The sequence below is a fragment of the Gnatocerus cornutus genome, chromosome 10, assembly GCF_029298725.1.
Source record: "Gnatocerus cornutus isolate USDA-ARS CGAHR chromosome 10, icGnaCorn1.1, whole genome shotgun sequence".
Taxonomy (NCBI): Eukaryota; Metazoa; Arthropoda; class Insecta; order Coleoptera; family Tenebrionidae; genus Gnatocerus; species Gnatocerus cornutus.
This window is the reverse complement of record NC_142242.1, coordinates 5,625,083-5,650,538: the sequence shown is the minus strand read 5'-3', so window position 1 is coordinate 5,650,538 and position 25,456 is coordinate 5,625,083. Positions and strand designations below refer to the sequence as shown.

The following is a 25,456-nucleotide window of genomic DNA, read 5'->3' as shown; positions in this document are numbered from 1 at the left end:
TTGTTTACTTTTAAAAGATAATAAAGAAGGTCGCAATCTCACCACACCGACATGTGTACTCTTTTCAACGTGTCGACCCTACTCTGTCACGGAGTTGGCACGTGTAATTTTACAAACACACGGTGTAAACAACCGCATCCGTAATATAGCTGAACGGTTTGAGCGAGTTGTTAGTCCTGTGTTTTCTTGTGAGTTTACTCCATTGCAGTGGTTTACTTTCATAATGTTAACAGAAAGTAATCTTCAAAAATTTGAATCAGCTAATAAAAGGTAGGCACTGTAAAAAACGGGCAATTAAAATTTTTTCATTGTGATAAAGCCAACGGGTTATTCAGTTTTTATCCCTTTTATTAATTGTTATCAAAGTGATGGGTGATTATTTAAATTACTTTTCAAATATGAGTCTTTATCATATCGATTCAGTACCAATGATAGCGATGTTAGGAAAATAGTGCTTTCTATTTTTTTCGCATTTTAATTAAATTGACGTTCGCTTCCGGTAAGTTTTTTGTAAACAAAAAAAATCAGAAGCGGACTTTTTAATACCGAGCGAGTTTTATTTATTTTATATTATACAAATAAACCCTCTTGGCCTTAAAACCTAAAAGCGATAATCTAATTCTTTCAAGTTCACTGTACGTATAAACAAAGAAAAGATTAGTGTAAATGCTTTTTTGATATAACTACTGTTTGGAAACATTTGGATATTTGTCTCCCAGTTTGCTGAAGATTGTCAAGTGACAACGCTATTGTTTATACGATTAAGTTTGATTAAAATATGAGCTAGCAGCTATTAATATACGGCTCTGTTTACAATGTTCTGTGGAGGTGTCGGTTTAGGAGGCGAAATAAACAAAGCTCTTACTACGTATTTGTTTTCGAATTTTAATTGTTTACTGTTTATCGATTATTTCCGTTGCAAGATTTTTATTTGTTCAGGTAAATAAGGGAACTTTGCTCTTTCCATTTATTAGTACAACGAGGACATTCCTTCTACGCTTTTCTTTCGCTGTAAGTTTTAGTACTACAATATTATCACTGTAATAAACACGTGAAAAATCCTAATTTGAAGTATTTGTTCCATTTCAAATATAATTTTTAAGTACTATTGAATTTTCCTTCAAACAAGCACTTCAAAGATAATCGCACTTGGACTTTAATTTAAATTGACCTTTAAGCTATTATTTTAATGAAAGTCAACAGGCAGGTACGTGTGCGCTCACCAAACCATAAATGTACTTAATTATCGATATTATTAGAAGTTTTTATCGATTATTAATTCGTAAAAACAGTACAATCTTTGCACTTCTTGAAATGGCCAATCAATTACTCCTTTCATTTATATAACTCGTTCGTGAATTGGGGTCTAGAAAACCAATTAAATATAACTCTCGAGCTTAAGATTGCAAAACATTTATCTATCCAAAAACCGCATTAAATACCACAAATTGATTGCTCTCTAGTACAAAATGTTTCGTTCCTTCTTTATCAACTGTTTTATTTTGCAGCCCTGAATTTACCATGAATAAGCTTTGCCGGCAAGTATCTATCGAATCCCCAGCTGGAGCCAGTCATGACTGTGTCTTCAACTTCGAAGTCCCCGTTCCTGACGTCCCTCCAACTGGTGTTAGAATTCGTGTCGTTTGCGCTGGAGCTTGCTATCGAATGAGGAATCGTTCTCCCTCAGTTTCTAGCTCTTCTTCAGTTCAATCCACCGAAGACTCTTACCACTGTGGAAATCACGGTATTCGTGATGGTGCTCTGTTCCCGGGATACGAAGTTTCTGGCATCATCGATGCTCTTGGGAAAGATATCACACCAACAGACAACATTGCTGTTAATAAACGTGTTATTCTTTATCCGTATGATGGTATTCCTCATGGCTACGCCGAGTACATCGTAGTACCTGATGTGTCTTATTTGGTACCAATTCCTGATAATCTGCCTTTGGGAGTAGCGGCAATGCTCCCAACAGGAGCTTTATTAGCAAAGAACGCAGTTTTTGCAGCGCATCAGTATGTGTCAGCTTTGCTGGATGAGCGTCCTGCTGATCAGAAATGTAAGATTTTGATTGTTGGAACTGGAGGATTAGCTTTGTGGGCGATTAGAATTGCACAACACCACTTCGAGACGTCGGAAAACAAAGACAGAGTGCAAATTACAGTCGCGAGTCTGAAGGATGAAGGGTTTAAACTTGCCAATGAATTGAAACGGTATGGTCAGTATTTCTCATTGCTGTGCAAACTAATTCTTTCACTTTAGTGTAACTCTGGTTCAGTGGAACGAAGAAGTGCACGAAAAACATCTTATTGACAGAACCAAAGACGCCTGTAAGGGATTAGTTGATATTGTTATTGACTTTGGGACCACATCCCGATCCTTGCACAGATCGCTACAGTGTCTTAATTCCGTAAGTCTAAACAAACCATAAAAACAAGAAAAATCAATTTTTTCTAGGGTGGAGTCGTTCTAATTAGTGAAGAAGTCGCCGAACGACTGTTACCAAAATTCTCGTCTCTTGTTCATAAAACTAATCAAAAGATTGAAGCTGTGTCTTACGGTTCTATTGAACAATTAAAGCAACTCGTTGAAGACGTTGCATCAGGAGAAGTAAATAATGATAAGTTGTTGGGAATTCGAATTTATTTGAATCTTTTAGATTATTCCGCCTCCGTATACTGAATTTTCCGCCGACGAGGCCTCAGTAGTGATACAAAAATTATGTCGCAGCGAGATAACAGGAAGGGCCATTCTTCGTTTTCATAATATTCAGTGAATGTTTTAATGGTATTTGTAACATCAATGAAGATGTATGTAAGCTCTCCATGTGTATTTTAGTAATCATGATCTTAATTTTTACCAAAAATATTTTGTGATTGTATTACATTTAGGTATCTGTGTAGATTAATTTACGAATGATGGAATGTATCAGCATTTATGATCAGTATATTTTAACAAGACTAATTGCAACTCACAGTTTTTACTTTGTGATAAGCTTTTATAATAGTATTAGATTTATCAAGTTAAACTCATTCTAGGTTGCATTTAATTATAAACTTATCAGTGTTAAAAGTTTTGTATTGTTATGTACATAAACACGAATTGTATAATTAGATGAGTATATGAATATATCTGTCAATTTTTGACAATAAATATATCGAAAAAATCGTTTTGTTTTTGCAGACCAAATAAAACGAACACTTTTAACTCAACATTTTTTACTTAACGAATATAACAACAACGTCAAATCTCTGGAACACATGTCTTATTAATATTAAGCGATTAAATACTCTGCGTATGGGTATAATCGACTTTAATGAATTAACTATAATACAGCGTTACTTGACATTTAAAAGATGGATAAAATTATGCCAGACCTAAACGGCGCATTTCTTTTAACAATTCGTTGCCCATTTGAGCCGGCGATTTGGTGACAATAACACCCGCTTTTTCTAAAGCGTTGATTTTATCTTGTGCACCGCCTTTTCCACCTGAGATTATCGCGCCAGCGTGGCCCATACGACGACCTGGAGGAGCTGACAAACCAGCGATGAAAGAAACGACAGGCTTGGCGTTAGGACCCTGGAAGAAAGTTTCAGTGAGAGTTCCCGTGAATTAAATAAGAATTACCGTGTTGTTCTTCATTAGGAAGTCCGCAGCTTGTTCTTCAGCAACTCCACCAATCTCTCCGATTAAAATGATACCTTTGGTCTCAGGATCCTTCAAGAAAACTTCCAAACAGTCGATGAAATCAGTTCCGTTGAAAGGATCGCCGCCGATACCAACACAAAGAGTTTGTCCTAGGCCAACTTGTGTAGTTTGATGAACAGCTTCGTATGTCAGAGTGCCTGATCTTGAAACGACTCCGACGACGCCTTTTTGGTGGATGTGGCCAGGCATAATACCAATTTTGCACTGAAATTCATAATTAGCTTTGTACCACATTTATTATGACATGCCTTACTTGTTCCGGAGCAATGATGCCTGGGCAATTCGGACCTACCAATCTAGTTTTATTCTGACGAAGAAGTCGATGTTTCACTTTGACCATATCTTGTTGAGGAATGCCTTCAGTTATACAAACTATTAATGGTATTTCTGCATCCAAAGCTTCAAAGATTGCTGCTGCCGCTCCCGGTGGGGGCACGTAGATGACGGAAGCATCAGCACCGGTCGCGGCTCTAGCCTAGAATATTTTACATTAAATCAGGTGCAATGGACTGCACCAAATTAGACGAGTTTAGTTATGTCATTTGGAACATCGACAATCCACAGCTCGTGTTTATTGAACTCGGCAGAGACGATTTTATATCTTATGATAAGCCAATTGGGTCTTACTAGTTTGACCTTATAACAGAAGAAATGTGATATTGTTTGCTTGGGCACTCAAAAATATAAATTAGGTAATGATATTAAAACGTTTTTATATAGAAAAAACTGTCAACAATTGATGTTGTGGAATTTGACCCTATGGTATAATGTATGTAATTTAAAACGATGAATTCATTTCCTTGTTTTAGATAACACCAGACTAGCGATAATTTCAAGTATGACTGTAATTAAATGCAACAAAAGAGTTCAGTAACAGTTTCTTTCTTATAGTTTTTTTACATTGCACAATGCAGAACTATCAACATTTCTTTAATATAATCTTTCATTTTATTGACACGACAAATTACGTCAAATTTTAATAATTTTGATAAACAACAATAGCCATTATCTACTTCGCCCATAATTTGATTCAAGCAACTGCACTCTTAAAAATAAAACGGAACGGTGATGGAAATAACTTTCATTGGCAGTCTACCAGAGCTCTTTTACTGGTAGTAAAACTATTATTGCAACTGATTTGTTTAAATTCAACATTATTTACCTCCTTGACGCTGTTGAACACAGGTAAATCCAAATGAGTTTTGCCCCCTTTTCCGGGAGACACACCCCCAACCATTTTCGTTCCATACTCAATTGCTTGTTTACTATGGAAAGTGCCCTGTTTTCCAGTAAACCCTTGACAGATAACCTTCGTATTCCCTGTCAACCTGAGGTTACCCCGGGTACTTTCATAACTGTTGAATCGAATTGACTGTCCAACTTTAAATCCATCAGCTACAAATTATAATCATTGTAAATCAATTATGAACTTTGCACCTGTTAGGGTTATGCAAAATTTCCAAAGCTTTTGGGAAAAAGACTGAAGAAAACAACAACTGAACTCTTAAAATAAGTTAAGTCTACAGCGATTGACCTAATCTATTTTAAAATCTAAATTAATTTAAAGATTATGTAATTTTGTACTTACGGATAATTCGGCTTAATATTCTTGCGTGTGTCGCCATTGTAATAATATAAGCGGGTCGATAGATGTTAAATTAGGTTTCTTACTGTTAATACATTAAGGTTTAGGATCAACTTTGGTTTATGAACTTGAAATAAAGTTCGTACAATCACACACTAACATTAATCGAATGACAGGGGACGAAACGAGAGCACGACAGAAAGCGAACTGTCATTGAAAATTTACGAAGATAAAAGTAGAAAAGAACTCTGTTTTACCTACAGATAACGAACGATTTTAAAATACTTTAAAAGTCCAGCAAATCTTTAAAATATCCATAACGCCTTATGTGGGAAAAAAAGCAGACAGTTTTAATAGTTTCTTTGTAAATCAAAGACAATCTGAAGGGTAGGCATCACAATATGTTTTATATTTTGGTCAAAGAATAAAAAAGAAGAGAAAACCGTGTTCACATTTTTATTAACTTTGATGGCGATCACCACATAAAAATATAGCGTATTTTTGCATTACTATTAATTATAAATAATAAAATAATTTACTTTTCATCAAAAGTTAGTTTTACAAAACGTATAAGAACTTCTAACAATGAATTCATTTTAAATTAAACTTAAGAAAATTTGCTTAAAAACATACCTATGAAAACATCAATACGAAAAGTGGATCAACACTAAGATTCAAATATTTACCAAAAATAGATGAAATACTTTACATAAACAGAAGGAAGAAGAGGAAAACTGATGTGTTGTCCCCATGTTCAGTGTGCGATTATTCCCATTCTTGAGCAGCAGCATCCATTCTTCGACTTCTTCGTTCTTTCTTAATAGTTTCTGGAGCACTTTTTTGTCGATTTATAAAAACTGTGTTCTTTTTATAGAAAGCAGTAGTACCTAAAAATTTCAACGTATTGTAAAGAAAAAAAAGAAATTGCTTTACTTACACTCCTTAGTCGTGCGCTTAAAAACGCATGTATTTACATCTATTTCGTTTTCTTCGAACATTTTTAGGGTAAAATATTAAATGTTAACGATAATTTACACTTTTGAATAGCGATGTCTTTGCACAGGTGTTTAAACAGAATTTTCAGAAATAAAAAATGAAAAATGATTCAAAGTTAAATTTTTATACTTTTGTAAATTCACTTTTGATGAAGTGTCGTCGGTGCAGGTACTTGTCGGTGCTAACAAGTATGGAATGGGAGACTTATTTCACATATTGCAACAATAAAAACTGGACTTCAAGGCGGAGAACTGGAGATAAAAATTTGAAGAAAAAAGTAACAGATAGAGAGGAGTCACTAAAACTTTGTCGAACAATTAATGTTTATAGTCAAAAAAATAGTATTTTAACACATTTGTTGGGTTTGTTTTACAATTTAGAACAATTTGTAATTGAAAGTCTAATAAGCGCCAAGTTTAAAGGTTTTTTATACTATAGACAACCAACATTACACGTTTGACCGTTCGCATAACCTGAATGTCAAAATGAAAGAAAAATGACAGTTGAATTTTTCTGACAAAGTGGCGAATAATAAACAAACAAAATTGCATTACATGTCATGCTAGTAAGTAAGTTTAACAGCGAGATAAAATGAAAATTTTATTTTATTAATACTGTTTCAGCAAACACGATTACTTACGTCCAGTTATATATGTCATACATTTTCTTTTCAATCTTCGTTTTTACCGGTGATATTAAAACAAATCATGGATCTTACGCCGTAATATTCAAGTTTATATTTTATCCTCGTTAATTAAATTGATTACAGAGAGAAATTAAGTGAAGTAAAGGTGTTATTCCAGAGGTTACAAGATGCAAAAAAACAAGTAGAAGTGCTCCAAAATGAAATTGCGAATATAAAAACTGAAATGACCAAAATAGAAAATCTCTCGATATTAAGACAGCTGCAGAAGTAATTTTTAGCTATTTCAATAGACAGATCCTAAAATTGGTTGTAGGCATGAATTCTCATCTTGGAGTTCTACCATTTCTGATGAAGAAGACGCTCCAAGTGCTAAGCGCAAGAAATGTGATTTTAAAAGAGACGATGGTTATGTGGAGGTCTATACTGATGGCGCTTGTGAAAACAATGGATCAATGAACGCAAAAGCAGGAATTGGAGTTTGGTTTGGTGATAATCACCCACTGTAAGCAAACAAACATTTTAGACAAAATTTATGTTTTTTTTTTAGAAACGTTTCAGAACCTGTCTGTGGTAAAGCCACTAACAATGTGGCTGAAATTCAAGCTTGCATTAAAGCTGTTCAAATTGCTAGAAGCAATGGTTAGTTTCATCAAATTACTGATTCAGTTTTATATTCTTTTTTTTTTAGATATAACAAAACTAAAAATTATCACTGATTCTCAATTCACTATAAACTCTATGACTAAATGGATCAAAGGTTGGAAGAAAAGGAACTGGAAATTAGCTGATGGAAAAAGTGATGTTAAAAATAGGACTGATTTTGAGAAATTAGACAATTTATGTAGAGGACTTGATATTAAATGGGTTTGTTTTATATTTTTGTGTCTTTTAAAGTTGATGTTGTGTTTTAGGAGCATGTGCGTGGACATGTGGGAATTAAAGGGAACGAAATGGCTGACAAACTAGCCCAAGAAGGTGCAAAGCAGTACAAGACTAATTAAGTTGTTACCATTTCTTTGTTCATTACAGAATTCAATTTTCAGTTTTATTCAATTTTTTAATTACTATGTGTCTTTGTTTATTTCATTACAATTTACTCATTTAAAGTTTTTTTTTTTGTATTAATCCGAATATCTATGAAATTACAACAGAACTGCGATAGTGTATTTTTGGATGCCTACATACTTTGACAATTGTTAAGTTGACGTAATAAAAGGAGCGAAGTTCAAAATGAAATTGAAGCACCACTCAAGTGGGTCACTTTACTTGCTTTTTTGCTACTTTATCTCTGAAATATTGCATTATATGTTTTTATACATTTTGTTTGATACACAAATTTATTTTTTTCGATTAGTTTCGAAACGCTTTTTTAACCAAAGTCCCAGTATAACTCATTTTCCAATGTCTAATTCGACGCTGTTTCGAAAATGGACAAATTACATAACATTTCGAATATTTAATTATTTGGCCTATATTTGTGCAGATAAAACTTGTCTGTTTGTCTCTCTTAAGCACTGATTATATGTGATAAAGTTTATATAATTAATCTGATTAGACAAGTACTTTCAATTAAATATTTTACATTTATCTTTGAGTTTATCGGATGATAGTGTGACTTATTGTATTACAATTTTAAGTTAAATTGTGTCTAATACGAGATTGTCGCTCAATTTTAATTTCTAATAATCGCAAGCTAAAGCAATAATAGTCAGTTGTTTATTTTGCGAGACTATATTGTGTATTAGGTCACAGTTTTATTGATTATGACATGGGTGGGTTTACTACATGCCCTAATAAAAGAAAACAATAGAATATGCAATAAGAATCACCGTTTATTAGAATTACACGAACTAAAAACGATTAGTTAAAGTACCAATCAGATTCTAGAATTCGTTGAAACATTACTTTTAATTTAAATTGCACGTCATTGATGGACGTTATCTTGTTACCGGAAAGGTGGCACCACTGGTAACTTTTAAATTTAACTAAAAACTAAACAAAAATCAGTATTGCAGTTTAGAACTGGAATTAGTCATCGTAATTGAAGTAAAATTGTAAATAAATGATGAAGTGTAGTCGTGGATATTGTTAAATAATCCGCAAGTCATTGATTGCTTATGATAGTCGGTATATTTTACGAAAAATTTAGGCCATTGGATATTATTATCAATTGGTGTTAAGTATAAGTTCGTGCTTAATTGTGTAATTAGGGGGATGGTAAATTTTAGTCGTTCTCCGGTGGTAAGTTCGAGGAAAAGTGGTGGATTTTGTTGAACACATGGTAGGTTTTGAATTTCGCGCGCACTGAAACTTCATTGACAACCTTCATAGAAAGTGAAATATCCCTAAAAGGTCTAAACTAGAACTAGCAGTGTCGGCTGCACGGCGTGATTATCGTACGAATGAGTGAAAGAAACAAAAGTTTTATATTCAGTTAGTTGTAGTTAGTAAAAATTTGATGAAAAACATTAACTGCGTGTTATATAACGTGTTTTGAACAATAACCGTAAATGTTGTCGTGTGACGGTATATATTATCAAGTTGTGGTTGCCATGCTTTCATAAACCAACATGGTTACACTCCATATTGTTCGTTTGAACGTAAAATATTATTAAACCTTGAAAGTTGCATTTACTCCAAGAGGATTAGGTTGAAGATGGAAGCTCATTGTGTAGCAACACCAAATACTGTCCCCAAGGACATTGACAATAAGGCTACATCTTCAGATATAGCTAATGCTTCTTATGCACATGCTGTTCTGAACTTTAAAACAAATAACAGCAACAAAGAGAACATCGCAGAGACGAAGAACGACCACAGTGTAACAACCAAATCAGAGAAGACTTCAACCCCAGAACCTCAAGATTCAAAAGACGATAGTGATGCCTTTACCCCAGTCCCAACCCACAGTCGAAAGGATAGGAAGCATGATCAGTTAAAAAAAGACAAACATAAACATTTAGTGAACGGTACTGTAGAAAAAAAGGACAATCATGACAAGTTCAAAAAACAACCCAAGAATACGAAGAAACTGGAAAACCAACCATCAAAAGAATCCCAAAGCAGTACACAAACCAAGGAAGAAACAACCGAAACTAAAAAAGTGTTTGTTGCAGCACCAATACCGAAAGTGAACGCGTGGCAAATCAAAAATGCAGCTCCTGTAGCAGCTAAAGAACCAAGTGATAAAAGGGTGTTACAGCCACAGAAACAGGAAACTGTACAAAAAACTCAAGCAGCGGCTGTGGTCAAAGCCCCCAAAGACAGGCGCAAGTTCAACAAAAAGGTCAGTGCTGCACTTGTATGTTTCAAACAGATCTTTGCTTTGACACAGTCAGTTCCACGCAATTTCAGCAGTTTTCATTTGGGTTACACAGATAATTTTTTGTGCATGGAGATGGTCATCTATAATTTTTGTGGAGATATTTTTTCTATTTTTTTATGTTCACAAGCTTGGCGATAAATTATTCAATTACATTGCACAAAATGCGGCGAAACCGGAAGTAGAAATTCCGATTCACCTCAACATTTTTTTCTATAGCAGGAATTACAAATTGTATTGTCAAATGTCAGACGTCAAAAACGTAAATATAAAAAAAACGCAAGTGTTAACTGGAATTGGGTCATCTAGACGCGATTAAGATGTTTAAAATAGCATAATTTCACTTTTATTCTGATTCAGGTTATAAAATATCAAGACTCCTGACTCCTGACTTTTTTCTTATGTAACTTGACTCTGGAACAGGTTTTTCGTTATAATAGTTATAACATTTTAGTAGTAATGGATTGTTTATTCAATTCTGGAACATAAGTTTTTAGCACGAACAAGTACCCCATAAAATTTTACACGCGCCGATAAGCGGTTAATTAGGTAACATTACAAAAAATTGCATAAAATCGAGCAAAATATCGAGCGATAGTGGTCAATTAAATGAAAGAACTGAGGAAGAGGATGTACGAGATGTAATAGCGCAGCCACCAAAGCGTGACGTTCAGGTCGGCGCTTCTCACGTCAAATCGCCAATATTTGATAAAAGTCATGTATTATGCAATTAAACAGTGAAATTTATTTCAACAAGGCGTATTTTTATTGGCACAAATTCAAGAGATTTGGGTCACAGGTTGCTAGATTTGAACCGGAAGTCTTTTAAAGTTTTAAATGACATTATTAACAGTAGACAGGCGTTGTTAGCCGGTATAAGATCAAGTTAACCTTGACTGTAAAAGGTATTCACATAATTGTGAAAATTAATTAATTATAATTAGTTCACTTGGACAAGAAATCCTTAAAATTGTCGTACTAACTTCACTCAGAACTAAGTACTTAAGTCACTAGCGATAGCACGTGCGCATTTACTTTAACGGTGGAAATTTAATCATCACCGTCGATAGAGCGTTTTTTTGATAATATTAATGGTAAGTTATGTGGTCGCTTTGTTGCCAATGTTTACGTCAAATTTTACGAATTTCTGCAATTCCATGTTGTAGGTAGAAGATAAAAAACGGCCACGTGAAACAACACGCTATTGTTTTTTAGTTATGGTGTTGTATCGTTACCGAACCCAACAGTTCGAGCGTTTTCATCATTTTATTCATATCTTAATTCATTTTAAATGTATACCTGCGGAAAGTTGGTACGTATTTTGTTTAAATTCATGTTCATTAAAATGACATTGAACGAAACGAATTTGACGCGCTGGAATACATTAAATTATTTGACTTAGTTATCATTATCAGTTTTATGAAAAATGTAAAAATAGCTAGCTGGTTTGATGTTGGTATGATCGTAATTAAATGTCATATGTTTGTATTCTCATAACGTCCTTGAAAATTCGTATTCTGTACGCCAGTGATAAGCAAAGGTTTTTCCATTAATAAGAGTGATCGGAATTTCTTTGGGGGTTAAGCCTGAAGGCTTTAAATCATACATGCGCGTTTTTTCTTACTTTTATCAATAAGAATGATAATTTATTTTCGTGATATTTATATCGTTTATTACGCATTGAACAGTTAGATCAATTTACATATGGAACCATTCAGAGTAGACTTGACCTTCTCAAAGCCAGTAAATAGGAATGTCGAACTTTAGAAATATCAATCAAAATGATATGCTAAGTGAAATTTGGAATATTTATTAAAACATTGATAAAGATGAAGTCTGTAAGTTTTGATTAAAAAATAATGCAACAGCGTGGCTAATTTTACATATGGGTCAGTAAAATTATGACTTCTCTTGCAGTGTTGGCAAGAAGTTCGCGTATTATTTTCTGCCCAATTCCTGGTCGCATTATTGGTGTTTCGTTTTGTCGTCAAGCTTGTTTCTCTAGTGATATACTTTAATAAAATGTCAATTTTTTCCCTTGTAAACTGTAGGCCAGCAACTTCACGGATATTTGCGACTGGCCAACGCTGAGTGATAACGTCCCTCTAGAGGTCAGTAGTTATTTTTAGTAGTTGGCAGTGTAGTAGTTTTCGAATAAAATATAAATATTTAGTTTAAAAAAATATTGCAGTCGAAAAAGGCGTCGAACAATCCTACTCCAGGCCAATCGTCGGTGGTGCCGAAAGAAAAGGTGCAACCGCCGCCGCATGAGGAGCACGAGGATAAGAAACGATCGGCGAAACACAAGTGGGTACCTTTAGAAATCGATTTATCTAAGGCTCATAAAAAAGATCAGTCACCGAGAAGACGACCTGATCGTGATGCACAATCGACTGTTAGTGACGGTGATAGAGACTGGAGGGCCGAATTGCGAGATGGCCCTCAAGTCAATGGCAGATATCCTCGACCGGCTTCTGTAGCCGCTCGTGGTAGAGGACGTAATCGGGGAGGCAGACGTACCACTTATAATAGACCAAGCAATAGAATGCCGAGTGACCCAGATTATATAGATTTTCCCGCGGAGTATGCCCAGGTATTTCCCTACTCATCTACTCCCCTTCAGAATCATTATGGTAATTTTTTTTTCTTCAAGTTTGCCACACAAAACTATGTAGTTCCGTATATGGGCACTTTTTACTTCAATAGTAACAACTATGGCAATTTAGACAAACCGACACTGAAAGAGTACATCCGGAACCAAATGTAAGTCACCCCAACAATTTGATTCATAACATTTTTTTCCCTATCGTTGTAGCGAGTATTACTTCAGTGAAGAAAACCTCTCGAGAGACTTTTTCTTGAGACGAAAAATGGATCCTCAAGGCTACCTCCCTATAACTTTGATCGCGTCTTTCCACCGCATTCAAGCTCTGACTGATAACTTACCTCTGATCATTGACGCTGTTAGTAGTTCGGATAAAATAGAATTTGCTTCAGGATTTAAGGTTCGACCAAAGCACGAACCGACGAAATGGCCTCTTTTGGACGGTAACAATGATATTAAAAAAGTCGCATCTCAACTAGTTCCTCCTCCGCCTTTACCGCGGACTTTACGAATAGAAAATTTGAATCCGGAAGTGCCTGAATTTGTTCCCGAACACAACAACAATAAGACTAATGTGAATATGAATAATACTGAAGACAACGACAGAAATAATGATAACATAGAAAATAATAGGGAAAACACTAGTGGGAACAATGCCGAAGAAAATAACGGTTTAACAGACGAAGAAAATTGGCGACAAGTCAAACGGAAAAATAAAGAAAACAAAGGCAAAAAGGAAACCAAAACGAGAAACTACGAAAGAGAAGAACTAGAATTCTATTTTGATGAAGAAATCGACCACTGCGTTCTAAGCGGCCGACAAAATACTTTCTCAAATGAAGGGTACTTAATTTTACGCCAATCTTCAACAATCTTTTTAATTATTTTTTTCTAGTGCTGAAGACGATTCAGACGAATTAAGCGACCACGATGTTAATAAGTTATTAATTGTTACACAAACACCTTCGCGTCCCCCTAAACATGAAGGCTATGATCGCACCGGCGATAAAACAACTAGAGTAAAAATAACACAAGAAATCGAACAAGCAATTAACGATGGACTCTACTACTACGAAGAAGATTTATGGCATGATGTAAAAACTGCATAATCAATTAACCCAATTTTTCACACGTTTTTTCCAGGATCGTGGTTCAGTAGGTAATTATAAAACAGTCAATGTGATCAGTCAGGAGGTGTTCAAGAAGATGGCGCCGCCTGCGCCCAAAAAACAAAATCCTGAAGTCCCTCCGCCACCACCTCCAGTGGTAAGTTTTTATGTTAAAAGGAAGAGACGCAGTCAGGCACCCATCGAGAAAGAAAGTTGAAGTTGAAGTAATTAAGCAGAAAGTTAATTTAATAAGTCTCGATGGTGTCTTTCGCTACACTTTGTCATGCCAGATCGCCTAAAAAGGCGGTGGCTCTGTCTGGATTTTCATCTGCCACAGGTTTCAACCAGAGCTACCAATGTATTTCAGATTTTTTTTTGTTGCTTATTACTAATTTTCCTATCAGGTTGACGTCAGTAAACCATCTGGAAGTAAAAAGGTGACTCCAGGCCACAGAAATGTGCCAAGGTTTTACGCTGTCGTTAAAGACGAAGTTCCTGATCCCCACACGCCCAGAAAACGAAAAACTAGGCATTCGAGCAACCCACCTGTGGAGCAACACGTCGGCTGGATTATGGACGTCCGGGAACATCGTATTCGTACGAATTCCGCCAGGTATTGCTAATTTTAAAGTTGCCTGTGAGATGCTATGTCTCTTGTTATTTTAGTAGTAGTTTTGGAACTAGTCCCAGCGAGAACCATCTAGGAACTAGTTATGGCAGCGTACCACAGGCCTTACCAGCGTTCCAACATCCATCACATGCTCTACTGAAAGAAAATAACTTCACTCAACAAGCTTACCATAAGTTCCGGCAAAAGTGCTTAAAAGGTGTGTTCCATTAAGATGATGATCCGTTATTACTGTCTTAATTTCAGAACGTAAACGCTACGGTATTGGACAAAGCAACGAGATGAATACGTTATTCCGATTCTGGTCTTTTTTCTTACGTGAAAATTTCAATCGTACGATGTATAACGAATTTAAAACGATCGCGTTAGAAGACGCGGAAAAAGGCTATCGCTATGGCTTAGAATGTCTGTTTCGATTTTATTCATATGGACTTGAAGTGAAATTCCGACCACATTTGTACGAAGACTTTCAAGAGGAAACTATTAGAGATTATGAAAGCGGACAGTTATACGGATTAGAGAAGTTTTGGGCGTTCATGAAGTATTATAAATTTAGCAGCAATTTACAAGTCAATCCAACTCTGAAGCAGTATTTATCCAAATTCAAGAGCATCGAGGATTTTCGAGTTGTTGAGGTAAAAACATCTGAAAACGTATTTTTCAGCGTTGAATTTTCTTTTTTTTTAGCCTATAAATGATAGCGGACGCCCTCAATATCGACAAAAAAATCGTAATCGCAGTCTCTCCGAAACACAATACGCTGAACCTGGAACATCACGCGATGATAGCTCTATAGGCCGACGCTCTTCAGGAAGTAATGTTGCTCATAGGTAAGCTCATGGCTAAATAGAACTGTAACAAGACTGTGTAGATTTTATGTTGCGGGCGATTTATACAGTCTAAACACAAATCGTTGTGCTAACAAAATTGGTAATAATGGGGAAAGGTCTTGGCTTGATTCACAAACAACTTGGATCTTGGGTTTTATAACGACCTTGCAGCATAAAATCAAAAAATCAGACCAAAAAGTTGTCATTTGTAGAGTTTATGTTATACGAATTTTTATCGGTTTTATCAAAAGTCTCTCTAGAACTGCATTTATATCCGGTTTTAGATTTTTTGTTATTAGGGCAGTTAATTACGTGAACTATTGTAACCTGCGAAGAAAGCTATGGTTGTGAGTTCCTAATTCGATTGAATTTTTAAATACTTTTTTTTTAGTAAACATGTATTTATATTGTATTGGACTATTTTGTTTTTTTGATTAAATTTTCTTAACATTTATTTCTTTTTTATTTGCGTATTAAGTGATCAACCGACTACACCTTGACTTTCCCTGTTGATACTGATAAAACGATTTTGTTTTGTTGAATAAAAACGAGTGTTAAATAAGAGATTGAAAGCGAAGTGAATGAGATTATCTTTTCTTCTAGGAATGATTTTGCTCACGCTCAGCCTGGAACTAGTGCTCCAGCTGGGATAGGTTTAAAATTTGCTGGAAGGGCTCGTACTCAATCTTTTGGATCTGGCCGTAAAAGCAATCGAAATAGTGCTGAATCTTGGCGACAGAAAGAAACAGACGGTATCTATCTTTAGACGTAAATACACAATTTGGTTTATTTAGGATTTGTTACAGGAAAACTTGAAAATTCCACTAATGCTGCTTAGTTCCAACAAGTGTTCTAGTTAAGTGACCAAGTTAAAGTTCAACCTTACTTGGTCTTTTTTGTAAAATTATAAGTGTAGTTTATAATATTTTAAATTATAGTTATAATTTAAAGTTAATTAATTATAAAACTATCAGCACTGATGTTTGTATAAAATGAATAACTAATGTATAAAAATGTAAACTAGGTTCGCGAGTGTTGTTAAGTGCCATTGCCTTAAAATAACTGATAGTTTCATATTTTTCTAGTAACTACAAAATAAATAGCTATGCAACGCAATATTTTATAAATGTCAGTGGAGGCCGTATCGGTTACATTAAAATCGTGTATGATTTAGTCATTATAAAGTTTTGTGTGAGTTTGATGGAATCATAATTACTTGTACTGTAATAATTGGTATATCGTGTACATAATGATTAAAACAATTATGGGCTCACTTCACAATACTTCCATATATAAACTATAAAAAATAGGCTGTTTTTTTCGCTTTAGTGTGTATCAATATATTAAGCATTACGTAGCTGGGCTACACAATATAACTGCTTAGGTGAGATTTCATAAGTTTATTTGTTTTTAATAATTATTGTGCATAAGCAATGTACATTTTAGTTGAACTAAGAATGTTTGCAGTTTTCATTGAAAATGGCAATCATACAATGGTAAATTTTACTTATTTACTTAGGTATGCATTTCCTCCAAAAAAATTAGTGTAATGCCCATCTACTTTTTTGTTATTGTTTTTTCTTTTTATTTAACGTTCGCCCCTAATCCAGTGTAGCTTGAAGATACATATGTATAAGTTATATTAGTAATCTTTGATAAACTGTACGATTAGGGGAAGATTAGGAGAAGGTGTTGTTACTTGAACTCTCATTTGTTTTTGTTAATATGACTAAATCCGATTTGTTTTATATTGTTAACACTTTTAGGTGTCATTTACTCTTGGATATATTTTTATAATTTAATTCCTACTGGTATGTTTATAGAGTGTAAAATTATAGGACAACGCAAGGAGTTTTCTTTTGTACTGTGTTTCGTAATTTCGTGTATTTAGAGAATTAATCATCCTTTATAATATAGTGAAAAATTGTTCTTTTGTCTAATTGGACACCATTTTCGACAATTTGGTCGTAACATTAGATAAAAAAACACATAAATCTTGTGATAATTAATGTTTTTAATTTTGCTCAACTCCTTGCATTTATTGTATAATTTAAGTTAGTTTGTAAAGTGTGTTGTGGAAGTGTGGTCAAAGATTTGTCTTCCTGTAACACGTAAAAAGTATAAAAAAAACTACAAAACTGAAACGAATTTTATTCAATTTTCCCGCTACTTCCTTCCATATTGATTCCAATATGTCTTTCAGACAAACTGTCACTTTTCTTGTTGTGTGTTGCCTAACCCTAATCCATCGCTGATTGATATCGACAACGACATGCTTGGCTATAAAAATCTTAAAAACGTGTGTGATTTTATTTATTAACAATCGAAAAAGTGTCAAAATGGATTTCGATAGCCCTGATGTAATGAAAGATTTCCCAGGTCTCTACGCCTCGGAATTAAGTAAACAGTGCAATAATGATAGCGACTGTAGTAATAAATCCAGTGAACCATCCTTAATTATTACACTTCTTATGTTTTTAGATAGTGACGAAAATGATAAAGTTATGAAAAAAGATATCTTAATCGGAAAACGAAAAGAGAAGAAAGATAAAGATAAAGGCTATGCTGCACTAGAAGGGGAAAGCTCAGCTGATGAAAACTGCAAATCTAGGTAATTACACTTTTTTATTTCCTCATGCAATTTGCACCGAATTTTAGAAGTCCCTCAAAAACCAAGAAAGCCAAGTCATTCAAATTCTCTACCAAAACAAAAGAGAAAAGGGACAAATCTAGAGAAAAAGAAAAAGATGGGGACAAGAAAAAAGATAGAGATAGAAAGAATGATAAAAAACTTGATAAGGAGAAAGCTAAAAATGAAAAAACCAAAAAGCTAAAGCAGTCCTTGGACGAATCGGCAGACATTGGTGGTAATGTTTTGTTGACACCAAGTGGGCAAACATGCCACATGACATATTCTACACTTTAATTTCATTTTTATTCATACATGAGAATTTTCATTCTGATGACCTGTTAACTTTAGTAAGTCATTTTACGGTTTAATTGAGGTAGATCTTATTTCACACTCAAAAAATTTACGAATTCATAATTTATTATTATTAAAGAGCGGAGCACTTTTTGTTCTTTATTCTCTTGTGATTGTTTCTTCCTGTTTTGTTTCTTTTTTTTCATCATATTCTTTGTTCACTTTCCAGCTCTATTGTTTCTTGCAGCTCAACAGTTTCTTAAGTCCGCTCTTTAATACTTTAATTTTTCGTCGATACATTGACTGATAATTTAATTGATTTACACAAAATATTGGATCTGGCTTCTAAAAGCATAGTATCTAAAAAAATTTTTTTTAGATATTCTGCCGATATTTGGGGCTACTTTAGAACTGGCTGTGGAAAGAAGCAAGTGCCATGACGGTGTTGATATTCCCCTACCTGTTAGGGAATGCATAGACTACGTAGAATCAATAGGAATGACATTTGAAGGTATATATAAGATTAGTGGAACAAAATCAAAAGTTTTACAAATTCGTAAGATGTACAATCAACGGGGCAATATTAATTTAAGCGATTATGATACTCCTACAATCACAAGTCTGTTAAAAACGTATTTAAGGTGCTTGTTCTATGTCAATAAAACACGTGGCTGACATTCTGTTTTTAGGGATCTGCCAGAACCAGTTTTTACGAACGATCTTTTGATTAGATTCGAAGAAGCTGGAGCTATTCTTAATTTGAATACTAGAGAGAAGCATCTGAAGATTCTGGTGGACAACTTGCCATCCCACAACAGAATGTTGCTTGCTTGGCTGATTACTCATCTTCACAACGTTTCCTTAAATGTAAGATCAGTGGATCGCTTTCAAAATTTAACTCTGCATTTTCAGGAGAAGTGTAACAAAATGAACAAACAAAGTCTATCCACTGCTCTCAATCACACTTTTCATTGTTCTTCACGATTATTACACGCTTTACTTCATCATTGCCCTGCGTTGTTTCCTGCCACAAGAATAGAAAAGTATGTCCCTCCTTTGGAATCAGGCGCGAAATTGCCTGACGATCCTCAGGAAATCGATACAGAGCTAAAGAAACAAGAATCTCTTTTAACACAAATCCACAAAGAAATGAATGTTTGTTGCATATCAAAAGAAAGAGAAGAACTCCTTTGGGAAGTACAAAGGATAATCACACAACTAAAACGTAAGCTGAAAAGCGCCAACAAAGATAAAGAAGTTGCCGAGAAAGTTGAACCCATCGAGGAGAAGGAAGAAGTGAAAAAACCAGAGGAAGAAATTTCCGAGACCAGTGATACCCATCAGAATTTATCCAGTGTACCTGAAACTGAAAAATCGAAAAACGTGACCCCTGAGAGTGTTGAAGAACAACATGCTGCCACCCCATCAAGACTGGATCACCCCTTGACCATTTTACAACTAAAAAACGACGGTTTGCATGTCTTAAAAGATTCTCTATTGAAACATATTCAAGAGGAGCGAAATCAGATCAAAATCTTGAAAAATCAGTTATCTACGGATGTACCGCCTTTAGCAATGGTCCCGAACGAAAATCTGGATGAAGTCATGGATTTATTCCTTAAAGAAAACCAGATACTTCAAATTAAGAAGATCAATTTGGTCAGGCAGATTATAGAAGAACAAGAGATGTGTATTGAACTCAAAGCGCAGATAATCTCCAAATCGTAACTGTTTACCAGTATTATTGTAACCTGTATAAATAAATGTTTATGAGTTGATGATCTTTAAATTTAGAAAGTTTTACTTGACATTGGTCTGTAGGTCACAACCAGTCAAAACTATGCAACTAGAAATACAGTGCGAGCAGTCTCAAGGTGGCGCCAGTGGCGTTTCTATTGTACTTATGTACTAGGATAGTTACGTATTTTTACATAGGTTTAACATTTTCTGCGTGTTGTTTTTATTTTCAGTGGGGAGTGAATTGAATTAGTTTGTTGCCAATGTGTCTTTAGAATAAGAAGTTGATTAACGTGAATTTTTTATTGAAGTTGACATCATTTTTGAGCGAAGTGTTTTGTTGTGTTGACGCCTGAGGAAGAAAGTAAATAAAGATAAGAGATCCGTTGTTGTTTAAAAGTGTTTAGTGTGTATACATTGTTCATTTTATTATATTGTTAAGCAATTTTCTTCAGTATTTTAAATTGGAGTGACTTAAGTCAAAGGTGAGTTCCTCAACTTTAAGTTTCCTTTTTTTGACCTCATTCAAATTGTCCTCCCACGTTGTTATTGAGGCAGTTTTGCAAACTGTTCATGCAAAAATTTGCAAAACTGCCATGAATCCGTTTACACGCACCGTTAGCTGTAATTTAACCCAGAAATTTTAGTCTTATTGTATCTAGAGTTTACTGACTTAAGTACGAAAGTGTCTTAATCAAAAGTGGTCTTGTTTCATATCTTTGCCATTTTACAATTCTATTCTGTTTGCTTATATTTTGATTCAAGATGTAAACCAGATTAGATTACAATATTGTCATGGAGGAGGTATAATAAATGTTCGCGTGCTCAAGGTTAAGCAAGAAAAATTTTGGTTCAACACTTGAATGAGCTTAAAATCAAAATTATGTCATTGACCCAAACTAGAACTTAACAGATTGTAGGCAAGAAAGTGAAAAAATGAAATTCACCGTAATTAAGAAATTTTAAAATCACTTTTAATGCTGGAACACTTTATGAGCTATTCATTATTATCGTGAAAATAATTGGTATTTACAAGTGCACAAAACTAATATTACTTGAAGCTTTTAAAAATTCTGATTTTGAAGCGTTTCGTGAAAATAGACTGATATTTTTTCTTGCAGTTTTAATTTCATGCTCTTTAATTGAGTGATTAAACAGTATTATGCATATTATACTATTCAAAATAGATTTAAAGCGTAATAAATTTAAGAGACAATTATTTTCTTGAAAACACCACCATGCCTAAAGTAAAATACTGAAATGAGTTGTTTTTTTTTTACTTAATATTTGATACGCTGATCTGTATTTTGGTGAAAAAAAAATTTCTTTGCTAATGAGGCTAGTTTCAACACGACTTAAATCATAATCATGAGAATCATGACACATACCTCTAATAAATAAGACTATAAATTAATAAGACGTGTCGGCTAACTGATAAGATTTGTGCTACTTTTAGTGCGTTCGTGAAATTTAGTCATTAGCAAATTATCGATTTTACTATGAATAATTTTAAAACTATTGTTGGCATGGGTGAATCAGTTAATCAAACAAAGAAACTAATTTAGCTCTATTTTGTGTATTATCAAACATTCCCGATAAGTAACACTTTACAAATTTATTTTACCATGAAAACAAAATGTGCTTATAAAACGCACGCTTATAACGAACATTCTAATTAACAGATACGAGGTATTACGTATTATCTCCACTTTTTTTAAGTATTTTTAACGATTTTCTATTGTTTGAACATTCCTTTTAAAAAATGAAGTAATTTGTTTTAAAGTTTTGATTAGATTTTTGATATGGAGCATTTGATCAACATTTCGTTTCTGCGAACTTCAGAGCATGAGAATAAAAACCGTATTGAAAGCAATCTCGTTCTTCTACAAACCATGAGGATAAAAACGGCATCGAAAACGATGGTACCGCAAAATGAATGTCGGTTAGTCGTGTCGGTCTATTTAAATTTTCCCATTTTTTGCAACACTCTGTATGTGCACGTGCGATTTTTTCCAAGCTTTTCAAAGATGACGTCATGTTTTGCTATAACTTAGAAAAATCTATACAGAGAACGTGTAGGTTGTAAATTATAGCTGTTTGTACTGTTTTTATTATTTATGATAATCTCAAACCCGGAGATACGTAGTAGACTTTGCTCCGGTTTTGCGAAGAAAGGAGGCAATTTGGGGACCTTTGAAAGTCTCATTAGGAGAAAAAATTTGAACAATTCATCGCGAAAGAACTCGAATAATGTGTACATTGTGCTTACAATCAAGAAATATTAATGACTCAGCACGTCTTTGTCGGCTCTTAAAAATTTTAAGTTTCATTTAGACTCAATGTCAAAACGCAGAAATTAACTCCGCAAGTTCAATGATAGAGTTCTTGGTAGTGTTGACTTTTGTAAACGATAAATATTGAAATTTTATACAGTCACGTGCGTTAATTGTGTTGTAATTAAACGGACAATTACACTTGCAACAACGCATCCCTTTCTCTTCGTCTGGCTGAGTAAGTCTGTCGCAACATGAACTCTGTTGATTTTTATTCAATTCAGCGAATAATTGTGTTTACCTACATATTTAAGCGCGAGATAATTCAATCGGAAGTTGCTCAGCGACACAAATTGTCTTCCAGGAAAATACAAAAAAAATCTGCAGCTACCAAGCGCAATAAAAAAGAGCACATTTTTGTAGGAAAATTAGTATTACATCTCACGATTCCCGAGTAGAAACCTCCACGTAATGTACAGACAGTCTACTAAAACATTTCTTTTAGATGTGCGAAGAAAGAATTGCAAGAATGAAGGTCGTATAGTTGTTCTCGTTATGGAATCTGAAGCTCTTAACTACTACATAAATGAAGTAAAAGACGCTAATGAAATAGAAATCGAGGAGGAACAAGTACCTAATGGTACCACCTAAAAGTTTTTGTTCGTTTTTTTGTAAAACTGTTCTTCTAGAAGCGGAGCAAGCAGCCGATTTTCTCCACAAAGTCGGTTTATCCGACTTGACGAAGTTGCATAGTCAAGGAAAAGAAATCAGCGAAAATGTGATAAATGATTCCGTGCGACAAAAAAATTTAACCGAAAGACAAGCAGAAACGGTCAAGTCGCGAATACGAACGCTCAATAAAACTTTACATAGCAGACAACCTCGGCGAAAACAAAGACAGGATGTACGCGATGTAGCATGGAATGTAGAAGTAAGCTCTATTTAAGTTATGTCTTTGGATGATTTTTTTGGTTTTTAGACATCAAGCACCGGGACAAGGTCTAGAAGTGCCACACCTGATTCATTAGACTCAGTCGGAATATTAAATGATGATTCCGATGAGGATCAACAACTGTCGTCTTTACCTCCTTTGTATATCCTCCCCCAAACATTTTTATTTTGGCTAAATCTGTTTTATAGTTCCCTGGAATCTAGTCATTCAGTTTTGAAAACTAAAGTAAAATGGACCTCCAGCGAACCTTTACAAAATAAAAAATTTAGTCGTAATGATAAGGGAGACGTTGCTCATTTAGGTTCCGAAAATGTCATTTTGAAAGGTTACCAGCCGCTGAACGAGTACTCTACTCTTCCGAGACCCCAAAGAGAAAGAAGTGGGAGCGACCCCACGACCGAAGTTCATCTACAACCTCTCAAAAACCGAAACGGAGATAACTATGAGTATGTAAATTTAAACTCGCAAAATTAAAACGTAAAATTTTTAATTTCAGAAGTAAACCTCTCAAACTAAGCAAGGAGTTGTCACAAAGTCAAAACAGCTTCGAACTAGCAAGTAATAAAGTTTACATCTCTGGCGATGAAAATGAGATCCTCAGCTTCGAAGGTTTTATGAAACAGAACAAAATTGAACCACCGACCGAAAATCTCGAGTCTTGTGATGAAAGCGTGGATATCGATCATTTCACTGATAGCGAATATCAATACCTTAAACCTCTTCTATACGTAGAACTGATCGCTATATTTGATCACCACAAAGTTTTGGTTCTAAAACGAAAAGCCAGTTCTAAGCTCAAAGGTTGTTTTTACACTCTTCACTTCTTAGACTAATGTATTATTTTAGGTGGTAATGTCTTTGGAGTTAATCTTTCAACTCTTGTCATGCGGGACATGCAAAGACCGACAGATAACTTCATGGTCCCTAGAATCTTCCAAAGTGTGATCAATCAACTGAATACTCGTTGCGTTGCCGAAGATGGAATTCTACGAATCGCGGGCCAGAAACAGAAACTTGAATTTTTGTGCAGTGAGATTGAATCGAAGTTTTTCACGAATAGACAAGAAGTGGAAAGTTTACTTCAACAAGCAACTGTGCACGAGTTGACAGGAGTATTGAAGAAACTCTTAAGGGATCTGCCAGATCCAGTTTTCACAATGGAGTTATTCGATATGTTTTACAAGACAAGCTGTAAGTGATTGATTTGGTTGTTCCTTTCTAATTTGTAATTCCAGTGCTTCCCAATAACGACGACAAATTACACGCCCTCAATTTGCTTGTTCTCCTCCTTCCGATTGAGCACAGAAATACTTACAGATTGTTGTTGCAATTTCTCCTTAACGTAGTCAGGCATGAAAAACAAAACAGGATGAACTTGCACAACGTCGCAATGATTACAGCACCATCGTTTTTTCCTGCAAGACTGTTATTGCCGAAGTAGAACTGATGCAATGCGATGATTTTTTTTAATGTTGAAATTGTAGAGATAATGGCAGTAAACTGATAATGAAGCAGCTAACACAAGAAGAGTTGGCTAAACATATTCATGGAGCAGCTGTGTGCTGTGGAATTGTCGAAACTATGTTGCGTGCAGGCGACAAGTTATGGCGAATTCCCCATTCTTTAGCATACCAAGCTAAAGAAGCACAAAAAAAAGCCCAAGATAAAAAGGATAGTAGTAGGGATAGAGAAAAAAGATTTGTATGTTGTATTATAGACATCATTTTATGTGGGTTTGGTATGGGAAATAGAGGTGACGGTGTGTTTTGTTTTTACTGTTTGTTCACTTATATAATAACTGCTTTATTTGCACTCTATCCTACTCACTTTCTCACCGGCCTTATGTTATTACGCACTGTTTTTTTATAGGCCCAAATTTAGTGTACTGAACTTTGTTGTTTTTGCAGCCATGCGGTAAAACCAAATTAGTCCGAAGTAGCACGCAGTACGAAGCTGGACCGATAAGTTCGCCAAGGATCAAAAAGGAATTCTATATTTAAATCGACGGTCGAAATACATAATATTCCTCAATAACGTACCTTATACATTCGTTAATATTAGTGACATATTTAATACTTGGTAACCAATTCTCTGTGCCAAAATAAATTTTACTTTTTAATTTTACTCGCAATTTTTTTT

General features: G+C 34.6%; 6 protein-coding genes across 16 annotated transcripts; 5 read left to right on the top strand and 1 right to left on the bottom strand.

The window, feature by feature from the left end:
* Positions 1-63: 63 nt before the first annotated feature.
* On the top strand, positions 64-3,155 carry Drat (Death resistor Adh domain containing target). The gene is made up of 5 exons (XM_088047280.1): positions 64-270; positions 1,509-2,213; positions 2,263-2,410; positions 2,458-2,610; positions 2,660-3,155. The coding sequence occupies exons 1-5, from the start codon at positions 224-226 to the stop codon at positions 2,774-2,776; spliced, it is 1,170 nt and encodes a 389-aa protein (XP_087903406.1). The 5' UTR covers positions 64-223; the 3' UTR covers positions 2,777-3,155.
* Positions 3,156-3,296: 141 nt separating this feature from the next.
* Scsalpha1 (Succinyl-coenzyme A synthetase alpha subunit 1) lies at positions 3,297-5,538 on the bottom strand. Its single transcript, XM_088047281.1, has 5 exons — positions 5,300-5,538; positions 4,874-5,106; positions 3,965-4,186; positions 3,631-3,915; positions 3,297-3,582 (listed from the first exon to the last, which is right to left on the bottom strand). The coding sequence occupies exons 1-5, from the start codon at positions 5,334-5,336 to the stop codon at positions 3,367-3,369; spliced, it is 993 nt and encodes a 330-aa protein (XP_087903407.1). The 5' UTR covers positions 5,337-5,538; the 3' UTR covers positions 3,297-3,366.
* A 1,194-nt stretch (positions 5,539-6,732) lies between these two features.
* Positions 6,733-8,044, top strand: LOC148167412 (ribonuclease H1-like). Of its 2 annotated transcripts, none has more exons than XM_088047614.1 (7): positions 6,733-6,857; positions 6,916-7,013; positions 7,062-7,205; positions 7,252-7,440; positions 7,486-7,577; positions 7,627-7,802; positions 7,850-8,044. In XM_088047614.1, exons 1-7 carry the CDS (start codon positions 6,852-6,854, stop codon positions 7,937-7,939), a joined length of 795 nt encoding a protein of 264 aa, XP_087903740.1. In that variant the 5' UTR covers positions 6,733-6,851; the 3' UTR covers positions 7,940-8,044. The 2 variants fall into 2 exon arrangements, with proteins under 2 accessions (XP_087903740.1, XP_087903741.1); XM_088047615.1 differs by having other exon boundaries at positions 6,733-6,861.
* Positions 8,045-9,252: 1,208 nt separating this feature from the next.
* On the top strand, positions 9,253-17,576 carry LOC148167411 (la-related protein 1-like). Of its 5 annotated transcripts, XM_088047115.1 has the most exons (14): positions 9,253-10,003; positions 10,055-10,224; positions 12,312-12,371; positions 12,452-12,853; positions 12,914-13,023; positions 13,076-13,708; positions 13,761-13,959; positions 14,009-14,131; positions 14,379-14,587; positions 14,641-14,801; positions 14,849-15,237; positions 15,290-15,432; positions 16,036-16,184; positions 16,239-17,576. In XM_088047115.1, exons 1-14 carry the CDS (start codon positions 9,595-9,597, stop codon positions 16,268-16,270), a joined length of 3,189 nt encoding a protein of 1,062 aa, XP_087903241.1. In that variant the 5' UTR covers positions 9,253-9,594; the 3' UTR covers positions 16,271-17,576. The 5 variants fall into 5 exon arrangements, with proteins under 5 accessions (XP_087903241.1, XP_087903240.1, XP_087903239.1 ...); XM_088047114.1 differs by having other exon boundaries at positions 9,253-10,224; positions 14,644-14,801; XM_088047113.1 differs by having other exon boundaries at positions 9,254-10,224.
* A 40-nt stretch (positions 17,577-17,616) lies between these two features.
* Rlip (Ral interacting protein) lies at positions 17,617-20,131 on the top strand. 3 transcript variants are annotated; one of them, XM_088048062.1, is made up of 6 exons: positions 17,617-17,832; positions 17,914-18,043; positions 18,091-18,299; positions 18,735-18,996; positions 19,045-19,222; positions 19,268-20,131. In XM_088048062.1, the coding sequence occupies exons 1-6, from the start codon at positions 17,772-17,774 to the stop codon at positions 20,081-20,083; spliced, it is 1,656 nt and encodes a 551-aa protein (XP_087904188.1). In that variant the 5' UTR covers positions 17,617-17,771; the 3' UTR covers positions 20,084-20,131. The 3 variants fall into 3 exon arrangements, with proteins under 3 accessions (XP_087904188.1, XP_087904187.1, XP_087904185.1); XM_088048061.1 differs by having other exon boundaries at positions 17,617-17,859; XM_088048059.1 differs by having other exon boundaries at positions 17,617-17,862.
* A 61-nt stretch (positions 20,132-20,192) lies between these two features.
* On the top strand, positions 20,193-25,441 carry LOC148167409 (rho GTPase-activating protein conundrum-like). 4 transcript variants are annotated; one of them, XM_088048194.1, is made up of 10 exons: positions 20,194-20,577; positions 22,871-23,005; positions 23,055-23,296; positions 23,345-23,457; positions 23,506-23,763; positions 23,814-24,118; positions 24,164-24,508; positions 24,553-24,754; positions 24,802-25,018; positions 25,225-25,441. In XM_088048194.1, the coding sequence occupies exons 2-10, from the start codon at positions 22,921-22,923 to the stop codon at positions 25,315-25,317; spliced, it is 1,860 nt and encodes a 619-aa protein (XP_087904320.1). In that variant the 5' UTR covers positions 20,194-20,577; positions 22,871-22,920; the 3' UTR covers positions 25,318-25,441. The 4 variants fall into 4 exon arrangements, with proteins under 4 accessions (XP_087904319.1, XP_087904320.1, XP_087904321.1 ...); XM_088048195.1 differs by having other exon boundaries at positions 24,802-25,076; positions 25,225-25,317; XM_088048193.1 differs by having other exon boundaries at positions 20,193-20,577; positions 23,345-23,763.
* Positions 25,442-25,456: the final 15 nt, after the last annotated feature.

What these genes read in the sequence shown, in the direction of transcription:
- Drat (XM_088047280.1), top strand. Translation starts at nt 224, where the DNA reads ATGTTAACAGAAAGTAATCTTCAAAAATTTGAATCAGCTAATAAAAG. An exon ending in TTTGAATCAGCTAATAAAAG is followed by an intron (nt 271 to 1,508) that starts GTAGGCACTGTA and finishes TTTATTTTGCAG; the next exon opens with CCCTGAATTTACCATGAATA. An exon ending in CGCTACAGTGTCTTAATTCC is followed by an intron (nt 2,411 to 2,457) that starts GTAAGTCTAAAC and finishes AATTTTTTCTAG; the next exon opens with GGTGGAGTCGTTCTAATTAG.
- Scsalpha1 (XM_088047281.1), bottom strand. Translation starts at nt 5,336, where the DNA reads ATGGCGACACACGCAAGAATATTAAGCCGAATTATCC. An exon ending in TGTTCAACAGCGTCAAGGAG is followed by an intron (nt 4,187 to 4,873) that starts GTAAATAATGTT and finishes AAAATATTCTAG; the next exon opens with GCTAGAGCCGCGACCGGTGC. An exon ending in TCCTAATGAAGAACAACACG is followed by an intron (nt 3,583 to 3,630) that starts GTAATTCTTATT and finishes ACTTTCTTCCAG; the next exon opens with GGTCCTAACGCCAAGCCTGT.
- LOC148167409 (XM_088048192.1), top strand. Translation starts at nt 22,921, where the DNA reads ATGGAATCTGAAGCTCTTAACTACTACATAAATGAAGTAAAAGACGCT. An exon ending in CTGTCGTCTTTACCTCCTTT is followed by an intron (nt 23,458 to 23,505) that starts GTATATCCTCCC and finishes TCTGTTTTATAG; the next exon opens with TTCCCTGGAATCTAGTCATT. An exon ending in AGCCAGTTCTAAGCTCAAAG is followed by an intron (nt 24,119 to 24,163) that starts GTTGTTTTTACA and finishes GTATTATTTTAG; the next exon opens with GTGGTAATGTCTTTGGAGTT.
- LOC148167412 (XM_088047614.1), top strand. An exon ending in ATATTAAGACAGCTGCAGAA is followed by an intron (nt 7,206 to 7,251) that starts GTAATTTTTAGC and finishes AATTGGTTGTAG; the next exon opens with GCATGAATTCTCATCTTGGA. An exon ending in TTTGGTGATAATCACCCACT is followed by an intron (nt 7,441 to 7,485) that starts GTAAGCAAACAA and finishes TTTTTTTTTTAG; the next exon opens with AAACGTTTCAGAACCTGTCT.
- Rlip (XM_088048059.1), top strand. Translation starts at nt 17,772, where the DNA reads ATGGATTTCGATAGCCCTGATGTAATGAAAGATTTCCCAGGTCTCTAC. An exon ending in CTGTTAAAAACGTATTTAAG is followed by an intron (nt 18,997 to 19,044) that starts GTGCTTGTTCTA and finishes TTCTGTTTTTAG; the next exon opens with GGATCTGCCAGAACCAGTTT. An exon ending in TTCACAACGTTTCCTTAAAT is followed by an intron (nt 19,223 to 19,267) that starts GTAAGATCAGTG and finishes CTGCATTTTCAG; the next exon opens with GAGAAGTGTAACAAAATGAA.
- LOC148167411 (XM_088047113.1), top strand. Translation starts at nt 9,595, where the DNA reads ATGGAAGCTCATTGTGTAGCAACACCAAATACTGTCCCCAAGGACATT. An exon ending in GGCGCAAGTTCAACAAAAAG is followed by an intron (nt 10,225 to 12,311) that starts GTCAGTGCTGCA and finishes TGTAAACTGTAG; the next exon opens with GCCAGCAACTTCACGGATAT. An exon ending in ATTCGTACGAATTCCGCCAG is followed by an intron (nt 14,588 to 14,640) that starts GTATTGCTAATT and finishes TTGTTATTTTAG; the next exon opens with TAGTAGTTTTGGAACTAGTC.